At 37.7% G+C, this 13204-nt stretch overlaps 1 protein-coding gene across 1 annotated transcript; it reads right to left on the reverse strand.

Moving 5' to 3' along the window:
- Positions 1 to 1364: 1364 nt before the first annotated feature.
- CGA (glycoprotein hormones, alpha polypeptide) lies at positions 1365 to 12922 on the reverse strand. Its single transcript, XM_049896825.1, has 4 exons — positions 12749 to 12922; positions 3351 to 3457; positions 2135 to 2319; positions 1365 to 1710 (listed from the first exon to the last, which is right to left on the reverse strand). Exons 2-4 carry the CDS (start codon positions 3448 to 3450, stop codon positions 1633 to 1635), a joined length of 363 nt encoding a protein of 120 aa, XP_049752782.1. The 5' UTR covers positions 3451 to 3457; positions 12749 to 12922; the 3' UTR covers positions 1365 to 1632.
- Between the last annotated feature and the right edge of the window lie 282 nt (positions 12923 to 13204).

Below are 13204 nucleotides of genomic sequence, written 5' to 3' on the forward strand. Positions count from 1 at the left end.
CCTCATTTCCATTGGCTTAGCCAGTGCTCCCCTACATTCCCCAGACTTACCAGATCCTGAATCCCTTAAACTCACCCTACAGTCCATAGACAGTGGCTCCCAGGTAAATTACCGACAGACTTGCCTGTTGAGGAGGAGGTCCTGAGACAGACTTCTTAGTTGTTAGAGTAAGTAGAATGAATATGGAAGGTCCAAAGAGCAAGTGGAGAAGGCCACAGGTAAAAAGCAGAAACTGTGAGCACAGTCTCACCTTTGCCCCTTTCAGCCCCTGAAAAGTGTCCCCAATATTGTTCACCTTGCTCTTCCCAAGTCTGTGTGTGATCAGAAAATTCCCTACTAAATGAACAGGGATGACACTTTCTCTACTATTTCCTGACCAAACCCATTCTTTGGGGGTAATTGAAGAGCCTTGTGTGTTTGCCAACTTGCTGGGGAATTGGTTATCACTCAGAAAGGCAATCTTGGCAAATTCTAAAACTTTTTCTGAAAACTTTATTTATGACCTGTGGTTTTGTCTTTTTTTTTTTTTTTTTAGGCTCATATTTTTAAATTTCTTGCTCCTTAGGAATAGGACTTTAGGGTGCTTTTGATCTTTACCGTGGCTAATATAATTTAATGAGTATGACACCATAATCTCCAAGGTAAGGACCACCACTGTTTCTAAGTACCCAACTAAGTATAAACGTCCAATAAATGTGATTTTGAAGCACAGCACTTCTCTTAAGCATTTGGATAGAACTTAGTAAAAGTGCTTCCACTCCACCTAGTACACAGGGAGTGCTCAACAAATACTTTGCTCATCGCTTATTCATTCCCATCTAGACCTGAATGTGGGATGTGAGATCTGATGTCTCTAGAAGTTTGAAGTAAGCCCAATTTTAATTGAGGACAGTTATATTCTTTCCTTATCCACCAATCAGTTACAGCCGAGTTTGCAGCAACTAATAAGATGCATTTTCTTTTAGCCAGACATAAGCCAAGTGGAGAGAAACTTCAGGCAAGGGAGGATTCTCTTTTTCCCAAACCCTAGAGCAGTGTTCTCCAAATTTTTCCTCAAATGAATCTACTGATCAAACATCCCCAACATATGCATAATTATTTATTTATAAATTGTATAATCTATATAATGAATAGAAGCTCTCATATTTTCTTCCTTCACCCCAATGAATCATCTGATGTCTAGGCCATGGCTGGAAGGACTCACCGCTTGTTTCTAGAAAGGTTGGTGGGAACAAGGGTCTCCAGTGTCAGGTCACTGAGTGCCTGTGACCCCAACTCAGCCATTGACTCACTCCCTTCAATTAATCCCATGAAAAGCAACTGGCTTTAAGCCTTTAAGAAGAAATTACAATTTAATGATTGAATGATGATTTAAAAGATTTTATTTCTAAAGGAACCAGCTTTTTATGGTCATGCTAAATGTTGTATTTTATTCCCCATGAAAAGAGCTAGACTGCTGATTATACTGAAGGATAAGGAGAAAGGCAATAAAGCTGCAGTATATCTTTGAAGCATGTCAAAGGTGGTATGGTAAGGAAAAGGAGGGTTTTATCTCATAAGACCATAAACAGTGAACAACTTAATCTTCCATTCCGGGAAATCAGCAGTCGCCAACACAGCATGGCAAAATATTTAAGATTTGTGATAGTAGCAGGTGCTGCAGTGGCACTCCGTGTGGTTCTCCACTTTGGCATTTCCCATGACTGTGGCCTAAAGAGGAAGGAAGGAAAAAATACATACATATGCAAAATTAAATACATACATATGCAAAATATCTCTATGTAGCCAGATGAACTAAGTAGATGCTTACTGCATTTACATACTCTCCCTTTCGGCTGCTATTTTCACTCTAAAAGGGTAGGTTTGTATTATGTACAGATGGTGTAGTCTCGCCCAACCTTCCCTTCTTCACCTCCACCCCATTCTCTTCATTCTGAATGAATCCTGCCTGTTTTTTTTCTAGTACCCACAAGACTGTAGACTCTGTTAATTAAAACGGACAAATGCAGACCCTCCCTGTATAAATGTCCATCAAACAATGGGTCACCTTTGGCATTAAAACCCATGGATACACTCTGTGGGCATTTCTCTGTTTAAGCTGTTTGAAAGCTTCTGGGACCATTTAAGTTCTCACCTTGGTAAATGTTTTGGCCACACAGCACGTGGCCTCTGAGGTGATGTTTTTGGGAACCAACATTGTCTTCTTGGATCTCGCTGGAGTGGGATATGCTCTGGAGAAGCAGCAGCCCATGCATTGATAAATTGGGGCTCCCAGCTTGGAGAAGTATTTGTTCTCCTTTAGCTTGCATTCTGGGCAACCTATCATTAAAAAGGCAAAGATCAAAACAAGCCGAAGAGGATTCAAAAAGAAATACTCATAATGAGTATTTCCTTATGTATAAGATGGTAAATGTTCTTTTTTCTTTGGAAAATAAATACTTTTTTGCAATAAGTTCATCTTCATACATAATATCTATTTGTATTGGTTACAGTTATTTACATGGGAAAACAATGCTTGCCGATATGCATGGGAAATCACAGTTGTGTTAGTTTCTCTGTCCTCCAACTTGGATTCTCTATCCCAATGCTAATAGTATGCCTGTAGGGAACACAAAACTTGACAGATGAAAACACCATGCTCATCTGAGAGGAGAGTTTTGCTCAGAGGCAAAATATTCTACTTCTTGGTCTGTGCTGTTATTTTTCCCCATAGAAATTCCAAATATTGACAGAGAAAAATATGTCAGAATTAAGAATGCTCAGCACGTGCAGGGAACCTGCTATTAGATCTGGCAGCTGCACTTGGGACTTGGGATTACAATATTACCACTTTTCTAGAGAAAAACCCTAACCAATAGTGATTCACAATTTCACCGCAGATAGAATTATACCAGTTACTATATGAGATTTTCTTTCAAACTATACAGCAAAACAAATTTACTGCATAAAATGGTTTTGTTTTTCTCACTTGTTAAGTGATATGAAAATTCACCTACTAAGGGAATGTTAAAATCTTCTCAAGTCTTTTGGGAGAAACATGAAAACAAAAAATGAGGCAACTAAATAAAAAGCATTTTCTGCTTTTAAAACTCAGATAAAGAATAACAAAGAATCCATTTCAAATGAAAATGTACAAGCTGCTATTTAAATGGACATATGAGATATCACTCACTGTACATTTTCTGAACCTAATTTAATTTTATGCTCACAATCTACAAGTGCTTAGATATGTATCCAGCAGGCACAGATTTGTTATCATATTTGAAAAGGAGATGAAAATGTATTAATGGAGTTACTGATGTATATCTGTATGTTGTTCTTATTACTGCAAACCAAGTTTGGTCACGCACCCTGCAATGCAAACTCTCCATCAGGAAAGGAATGGAGGAGATGCAGAAACACAGACAGTGTGGCCAGAATGACAACCGCATATTTTCTGTAGTAATCCATGGCTTTCCTGCAAAACAGATTGGGGGGCGGGGGGGAGAAAGTTAGTTAATCTAAAAACTGATTTCCAGTAATAACAACAACAAGTAACTTTAACATTACTACTAATAGTAGTGATCACTGTCTTGATCCTTTTTTCAGCTCCCCAGCATACTCCACCTATTACCATTGAGTTGACTCCAACTCATGGTGGTGACCCCATGTTTGTCAGAGTAGAACTGTGCTCTAGGGTTTCCAAAGGTTGTAACCTCTTGGAAGCAGACCACCTTTCTCCCAAGGTGCCTCTGTGTGAATGTGAACTGCCAACCTTTTGGTTAATAGCTGAGCACGTTAATAATTTATACCATCCAGGACCCAGTACACTCTAAAACCATGTAAATTAAAAAACAAAGAGAATAATTTCACTGGCCATCTCTTTTTAGAAAGGAAGTAGGAAATTGAATCTTCCCATTCCTCATGTAAACCAGTTGGATTTGGCTTAATGATAACAAAAATAAATTCTCTCTTTAAATATATATCACCTTGTTAAGAAACCTCAACAAGGAAATTAAGCTAGATAGTATCAAAGATACATATTATATATGAGTGTAGATAGGCATGATATGGTGTGATATAATACAATATGATATGATACATAAGCATTGGAGCCCTCCCGTTTCCAAGTTGGAGACAAAAGGAAAATACTATGTCTCTCCTGTTTTTTATTCACTGGTGGTAGGTGAGCTGTAAGTCTCTTTGTCAATGTGTAATACTAAAATGCCGATTCAACAAGATGGCAGGGGTAGAGAGCAGAGAATGCTGATTAAAGTTTTGTTAAATGTACTCCTTGACTTACACCTGTAGATACACCTTTACCTCAGCATTTTGAGTGCATGAGGCCAGAACTAAATAGAGAGGCATAGTATGCTCATGGTTTGGAAGACTCAGCATAGTAAAGATGTCAATTCTCTCCGAATCGATCTATAGGTTTAATGAAATGCCTATTAAAATTCCAGCAAGGTTTTTTGTAGACATAAACAAGCTTATGCTAAAATTCACATTGAAAAGCAAAGGATCTAAAATAACCAAAACAATTTTAGAAATGAAGTAGAAGGAAACTCTCTAACCTGTGTTAAGATTTACTATCTAGTTACAGCAATCAAGATAATGTACTATTAGCAGAGCAGAGGAATAAATACATAGACCAATGAAAAAGAATAGAGAACCCAGAAACAGACCCACACAGATACGTCCAACTGATTTTTGACAAAGGTGCCAAAGCCATTGAATGAAGGAAGGATAGCCTCTTCAATAAATGTTGCTAGAGCAATTGGACATCCATAGGTAAAAAATGAAACCATCCTAAGCCTCACACTCTAGGAAAAAATTAACTCAAAATGAATCATAAACTTAAATGTAAAACTATGATTTTGGGGGGGAAAAAAAATGGGAAAACATTTGCACAACCTAGGTCTAAGCAAAGAGTTTTTAGACTTGACACAACAAGCATAAGCAAAAATGAAAAAAATGATAAATTGGTCTTCATCAACCAATTTCCACATTCAGCTGGATCATCGAATGTGGAAATCAACCAGACTTAAAAAAGTCTGCAGTGCAAAAGACCCTACATCTCAATGCCCACACCTCCTGCCACCCAACTACACCAGAATAATATGAGTCCAAGAAAACAAGTGTTTTCTCACCTCAGCCTTAAAGGCCTTTCTCTCTCTCACCACCCCATCCACCTCAGAGTCTACTAAGGAGCTGTCCAACTGCAAGCTCCAATGTGAAGACTTCATCCATCTCCGAAGCCAGAACGAGTAGACCCCTCCACTGCATTCTCCTACCATTTTGCTTATAATTATTAGATCAAGTCCCACAGACTGTCCTGAACTCTAGCCAGTCATGAGTATGTCTGTCTCTCTGTCCTTCTGAAAGCTTCTTAAGGGCAGAGATGAAACCCGTTGCCATGGAGTCAATTCCCACTCATTGCAACCCTATAGGACAGAGTAGAACTGTCCCATAGGGTTTCCAAGGAGCGGCTGGTAGATTCAAACCACTGACATTTTGGATCGCAGCCAAGCTCTTAACCACTGCGCCACCAGGGGCAGAGACTATGCCCCTCTAATCCACCACCACCCTAGCAAAAGGCCTTGCTCATAGTAGATGCTCAATACGATTACAAGGTTGAACTGGAATCTTAGAACAGTAATAATAATAATACCTATCAAAAGTTGCTAATGTAGAGCTGTCATTCACATTGAGGAATAAGATAGGCCTTAAATGACAACTTAGAATAAATGTTCAAGAAAATGACATGTTTTCAGATAATAAATTCATTAGAGACAATGTATTCTCACTTAGCTGTGTAATTTGTAGCTGGCAAAGGTGTGAGTCTGTAAGTATTAAATATGCAAAAAGGGAGCCATTTTATTCCAGAATATAAAAGTCAGAGATACTCAGAAGAAAACATTAATAAAAAGCATATTTAAGAGCTCCAGGGTTAAATTAGGTGTCCCTTAGTTTATATCAAAGTACATATGTACCTAAATTTAGATTCTTGATATAATATGACTTGTAAAGAAGAGGTAACATTTTTAAAAGTACAAAAGAATATTATTACTATAATTTATTATTATTTAATATGTTTGCATTACATTATTATATTATTTATTGAGATATATATAATTATCTTTATATAATTAATTTATTAAATAGTTTATGAAACAGGTAAATCCTCTACCAGTGTACCACACAAGCTATAAATGTGTGTGTGTGTCTATGTGTGTGGAAAAGATTCTTCCGAAAAGATTACAAGTGCTTGGAACAATATGACATTTTGCCCTTCACTTGCAAAGACATTGCCATTGATCTCCTACTGCCAGATATGAGGTTTTTTGTTTTTCCAGTGTTGCTGATAGCTGGGTGACTCATCTATAGTCTCACACCAGGAAGCCCAACTGACTCATAACGTACATTTTTGAGATGACTGGCTAGGTTTAGAAGCATAATTCTATGTTAATTAAGCAGATTAAATCTAACTGACTTCTTGAGGGTTAATCTAAGGCTTTACCTCATTAGCCCCATCTAACCAATCCAGCCTTGACTAAATGATAATTGGTGAAAGAAACCCCTTAAGGATAGGGTCTTTAATCCCCAGAACATTGCCTGTCATGAGATAGGGATTCAGTAATTGTTGCTTAAACAAAAGATAGGCCTGTAATTGTTAACTATCTGATCCAGAGAAGATAATTCAGGAATTGTCTTAATAAAAGGTTTGAAGGTAGAAAGTCTCAAAGGAAAATATAATATCCTGGCTCCTTCGTCCTACCAACTTCCCCAGAGAAGGGCCCCGAGCCCATCTGCAGGCTTACCTCCACCTCCTGCCAAGTGGCTACCTCTGTCTCCAGGTAAAGAAATTTAAAGAGTCTGGGTTCAGTGGTCAGGAAATTCAGCTGTGAGTGACTCCGGCTACTAGTTTTCCTTCCTCCTGTGATCTGCGTCCAGTAAGTGGGTTTCTACCTTGTTCTTGTAACATACTCTGAATCCCAGGTACAACAGTGAGTATCTTTTTGTTGTTCCATGTTCCAGTCACCCAACCTTAATCCTCCAGGCTTTCCATTTCTTCTAAGAAAACATCTTTTCCTCAACATTTCTCCCCAGAACTAGAGTAACTTGAGACCCATTAACACATTCACTGATAGTTTTCTCCAAAGATGGTGACAAGGAATGGCTTAAGATTTGGGGGGAAAGGGAAAGACTGGTTAATACCCACACAATCTGCCTCAACTCTCCTCAACCATTTTTTAATAATGATGATTAAAGTTTATTTTATAAAAAGATGAATTTTAGATAGTTTAGCAGGAGTTCAAATGTTGTAAAGTGCAAATTTTTAAGGTTCGAATTGAATTCTTGGGAGATTTAAGGACTTTGAAATGAATACCTGCTACGTGCCAGGCACTGTGCCAAGTACACGTGATACGAATATGAATAAGATATCCTGTCACCTGAGGAGCTCAGAGGACAATGAGGGCTCCAGGTACAAAGGCAAATAATTATGAGTTAAAGTGATAACTGAAATAATAAAAGCATATTTAGGTATTGAGACATTTGGGAGGCTGGAGACATGAAAAAGGATAGAAAAACTACTGAGGATAAAGAACATGTACTTAATGGAAAAAGAAACACGACAGTAGTATATGTATATGTATATTTTGTTGTTTTGACCTTCATTCAGTAGTCCTTATGATTTCCCAGCAGGTAGAGGTAGCAAATAAAGTATCCCTCAGGTGCCCCTGTATTTGAGGAAAATAAGGCCAAATGAAGTAACCCAGTTCGGCAGCAGTATTTGGGATGGCATTTCTGTTTACCAATCACTGAACAGTCATTTTTTGCCTCCACGAAATTAAGAGTGCCAACTGGTTTTCCAGATGAAATGGAAAGAAAAGAAATGAAAACAAGGGCCCATAGACAAAAGAAACATACAACACTGCTTATAAAGCTCTATGAAAACAGGGGTTTCCACAAAGAAGAATAGAACAAAGGATGAACTTTCAGAACATTTCTTTTAAAAAGAAAGAAGAGCAGTCAGTATTTAGAAGAAAGTTGATATAATGCTCATAAACCAAAAAAACCAAACCCAGTGCCGTCGAGTCGATTCTGACTCATAGCGACCATGGCATTAAAAAAATGATTTCAATTTCTTTATGAGCATTCTTGTAATAATCATGTTTTGAGTATTTTCTTTTCCTAATTGACTAAATTTAAGAGACTTGCAATAAGATGTACACTTTCCACTTTAATTGTTACTCAAAGATGCTCTACAGTGCTAACATAATTATGTAATCAAAATCTTGATTCTTCTATTATCTTTCTGATGTGCCTAGCACATCAGCATTTTTTTAATTTTCTGTATACTAAATCTATGTTGCAAAAAAATCAATAAGATGTTGATGTGAAAACTCTACGCACCATAAAATATTGTTTTAAATGAGAATTTCAAATGTTTGTTATTTTTAAATACACCAAATTTTTAAAACAACATGATTTTTTAAATAAATACTATCAGAAATAAAACTTTGCATAGTGTCAGTTTATCACACAGAGAAGTAAAAGTTCCAAAGGCCAGAAAATTTATGTGGGAAATTATTATAATAAGAATCTTTCTTGTAACTTTTTTGATTTGTGCATTATCTTCTGTTACGTTTCTATGAGACATTTTTCATGCCATCTTCTGACACACCAAATATCATTTTCCTCATTTAAAAGTAATAAGAAAACAAACTCATTGCCATCGAGTCAGTTCCAACTCATAGTGACCATATAGGACGGAGTAGAACTGCCCCATAGGGTTTCCAAGGAGTAGCTAGTGGATTCGAACTGCCAACCTTTTGATTAGCAGCTGTAGCTCTTAGCCACTGTGGCACCAGGGGTCCAAGGTTGAGTAGGAGAAATAAACACTTAAAAAACACAAATAAATGTAGTAAAGCACATGCAAAAAAAAATCATTTGCCTAAATTCAGTAATAGAATAGGTAGCCCAGGATTATAGATTTATCAATCCTGCCGACTTTATTTATAAGGTATTTTTTCTATGGTAAAAACAGAGCAGAGGAGCCTCAAAGAGAATTCCCTTTGTTGTTCATCGCCCCTAAGTCTTTACTGCTCTGACAGGTTGTATTTTCCCAAAATGGCCACAATAACAGCTCTCAGCCCACGTGCTCTTCGGCAATGTGACCTTACAACTCCCACATCAAAAGGTATTGTCTACCTTTGTATCCCATTAGATCTAGGCAGGCCCTATGACCACTTAAACAAATAGAATAGGGCAGAAGTGACACTGGGTCAGTTCTGGACATATCCCTGGCAGTTTCTGCTTCTTGCCTTTTAGAAGTCAACTGCCATGTAAGAAGTACTACTACCCTGAGATCATCATAGGATGAGAAGGTTAAGCCACATGCAGATGCCCTGGAGGATGAGAGGCCGCATAGAAAGGGAGAAATAGCCCAAGGAGTAGGGAGACATGTGAGTGAAGAAGCTATCCTGAATGACCAGACCCGTCCTGCCTGCAGATAACTTCAGCCCCAGCCACTTTCCGAAGGCAACTGCATGGGAGGCCCAACTTAATTACCCTGCTGAGCCCAATAGGTGATAATGATTCATTATTTATTCATTAATTTTTCAGGTAGTTGGGTGCACAGCAATAGATAACTGGAAACACTGCTAATCTTTTAACAAGAATTTCTCCTCGGAAGTCTTAGATATAGAACTGTAATCTTGCCTCTCTACTTTCTCCCTGTACTTTCCTCTATAGTGGGTTATTTATATAACATATGTTCTGTTTATTCAGTTAATCTATTAGGGCAAATACAACAAGGTGTAAAAACATTTTGGAGTTAGCATTCTGCACGGCATCTATAATAATAGATTTGGTACTGTCTTATACTTTAAAAAAGATACCTGCCGTTAATTGAGCGCTTGTATGTGCTAAATATTCTTCTGGGTACCTTGGATACACAAATACTTTAAACGCTAATGACAGCCCTATGAGGTATTATTCTCACATTTACAGATAAATAAATTCTGGAGGTGATGTAACAAGCTAGTCACTGGCAGAGCCAAGATTTAAAAATGACCCTTTATAACTCCAAAATCCAAACTCTGAACCATACCCCACTATACCACCTTCAACCCTTTATATATTCCAATAAGTTTCTTAGTTTTTTTAGATGGCATGCCCCTTAATAAGATGTTGACATCTTTTTTTGAGAGCAACGTTATCATGTACCAGCTTAAATATAACTTGCCCATCTAACTTTTTATTTTTACCCATTTATTTGAGGTCACCTTCTTAGGATCAGACTTACGAAGTCCATTTCATTTGGATAAAGAGGGATAGCACAGGAATTTTAGAACTGATCAAGTTAAAAGGACCGGTGTCTGACTGGTAGGGGACGGCTGGAGGGGTTGAAGCCTTAGCTTTCAGATAACGTTTCCTTGTTTGATTATCTTTGCACTTCTATGAAGGAAGCATTATTTCATAGGTGAGAAACCTGCACTTCAGAAAATTAAAGGAGTCTGCCAAAGTCACCAAGAACATGATTTGACCCTAAGGCAGAACCCTTCCACCTGTGCTACCCCCATAGCCTAGAAGCACACAGTTAATCCGTTTCCTCCTTTATGACTCTGATTCACACATAGATGATGTTGTTAGCGTTGCCTTTCCCAGTTCAATTCCAAATTTTGCCCTTGATTATACCCCCTCCCCATAAGCCTCAGCCCTCTCTCTCTTAGTCCCCAACATACTAAGGATCCTAGAGAATTTCCGCAACATTATTTCTGAGTGTGATGAGCCAAAGAATTGCTGGATTACTTTGTGCAACATTACTATGAGTACTGCTGAAATGTTACACCAAAAGCAGAATTTGCAAGGATCATAAGCTGACTGTGAACTTCTTTAGGATTCACAATCTGCAAAAAAATGGAAATTTGGTGCTATAGAAATACTAATTTATTCCTGTACATTTTCTCTTTGTGGAAGCAAATTGCCTCGATCTGCTTTTGAACAAGATGCACATTACCTTCTAATTTTGCTCTTTCTATTTTCCAGCTCTTACTTTGAGTTCTCATGTAAATTTGAGTCCCACATTAAAAAGAACTATGCAATGAAACTGAGACTCTGTTCTGGAACATAATCAATTGCTTTTCTAACGTTTTTCACATACCACCCTTTCAGCAGGAAACAGAAATATGACTCACTTAAAATTTCACTAACTCAATTAACTACTGCAAGAAACAAGGAAAGATACTTAAGAAAACCAAAGTTAAACTCGTACTGAAAACACGTAAAACTTTCATAAATGGTGACTGATCTCTTTTTTAAAAAATTCAAGACTATAGCTAAGTGTTGCAATGCAATTTGGACAACTAATATTGTGAATAACTGAATTGGTCTTAAGCCAAGTAATTATTTGAAAGACTTCTTCAGAAACTTAGAAAGTTTCCTCTCTTTAAATGCAAAATATTTTACTTTTGAGGAGGGAAAGGATTGTTGAACTTAGAAAACAGAAGTTCCTATGGGGATGAAACAGTTTTTGCATTCTCAAGGAATCCATCAAGTATCAGCCCATAGTTCTTCCCATGTGCCCAAATCCTTCCTGTTCCTCAACACTTGTAAGGGGGGCAAAAGAGAACTTTTATCTTCTAGTCTCAATTTCCTAACCAGCTGCCATTTCAACTTGTGCCAATTTAAATGTGACTATTTATTGTTAGAGAAACCCTGTTGGTGTACTGGTTAAATGCTAAGGCTGCTAACCAAAGAGTCAGCAGTTTGAATCCTCCAGGTGCTCCTTGGAAACTCTATGGGGCAGTTCTACTCTGTCCTATAGGGTCGCTATAAGTCGGAATCCATTTGACAGCAACAGGTTTGGTTTTTAGTTTTGGTTGTTGTTATGTACTATCAAGTCAATTTCGACTCATAGAGACCCCACATGACAGAGCAGAACTGTCCCCATGGGATTTGCTTGGTTGTAATCGTTATGGGAGCAGATCACCAGGTCTTTCTCCCACAGAGCCAATGGATGAGTTCAAACCGACAACCTTTTGGTTAGCAGCCAAGCACTTAACTGTTTGCACCAGCAGCCCTCCTTCTAAGGTCAGCAAAATTTTCCAGAGATCTTCATTGGAACAAACCAATCAGGCTTGGGCAAGTGACTTATCATTGAAAGGTCATTAGTAATACCTAGAGAAATAATACTGACTCTGATTTTTGTGACATTGTATGAAAGAAGAAAATGGAAACAATGTTGTTCAGGAAATTCCAGTGTGACTATTCAAGTCTACATGAGAACATCTATTCAAAAGATACCAGAAGTTACTGTCATTTGGCTGAATAGATGAGCTGTTCTATTAATGGACAGCTGGAAGTTACAGTTACTCATCATTTAAAAACTGATAATAAAAATTATTGACAATTTATTTAATGTCCACCCCTGTGCCTGACCCCTGGAAGCTACTCGGAAGAATGCCTTTCAAATGACATCTAATAATTCTTAAGGAAATTTTTTAGATACTGACAAGCATTCAAGCATCCTAGTAGAAGTTTGGTTTCTGGCTTCTGCTAGATAATATCTTAGCTTGTGATCGCAGACCACAATTTTTCAGAGTTTCTCCTAACTTAATCGTGAGCGCTGAAAGAAAGTGAGCAAATACCTCCTCTCTCATCTTATTAAGGTCTATACATAGACTCTGAAAGCTCTCCTATAGGTTCAAATGTGTCATTCCTTGCTCAATTAAAATCTCAAAAATTGTTTCATTCATATTACCTTCGTCTGGACTTTTGGCAGGATGTGTTCAGGGCAGTTGCTTGTGAATCTGAAGAAGGATTCCAGTTTCGTCTTGTGATTCTCAGTAACTGTAATTCATAAAGTCCTCACCTATCTTTTATACCAGCCGAGTAATAAAAACTACATGTTCCCACCTGCATCTAAGCCTGGGGATCAACAGTAAATCCCACCCAAGACTGAATGGTACTTAGTGTAATCACTATGACATCAGTTTGATCTTATCTTGTTTCATCCCTTAGATCATTTTTTGTTTTGAACCATTTTCAGGCAGTGGTGGCTGCAAGGTCAGCCTATGAAAAGAGAGCACGCAGTCGTTTTCTACATAGTGTTATCAAGACTTAAACACAACATCCTGGAAGTCAACACTTTCCTATAAACAAACCCTGAGAGTATCATATTTAATTAGCTAAGTACTTGATGTTTACTTAAAACAGA

The sequence above is a fragment of the Elephas maximus genome, chromosome 1 (assembly GCF_024166365.1).
Source record: "Elephas maximus indicus isolate mEleMax1 chromosome 1, mEleMax1 primary haplotype, whole genome shotgun sequence".
NCBI classification, from domain to species: Eukaryota; Metazoa; Chordata; class Mammalia; order Proboscidea; family Elephantidae; genus Elephas; species Elephas maximus.

Coding starts and splice junctions, on each gene's coding strand:
- CGA (XM_049896825.1), bottom strand. CDS start 3,450: ATGGATTACTACAGAAAATATGCGGTTGTCATTCTGGCCACACTGTCT. Junction 2,320..3,350: donor TGGAGAGTTTGCATTGCAGG/GTGCGTGACCAA, acceptor TTTTAATGATAG/GTTGCCCAGAATGCAAGCTA. Junction 1,711..2,134: donor TGGCCAAAACATTTACCAAG/GTGAGAACTTAA, acceptor CTTCCTCTTTAG/GCCACAGTCATGGGAAATGC.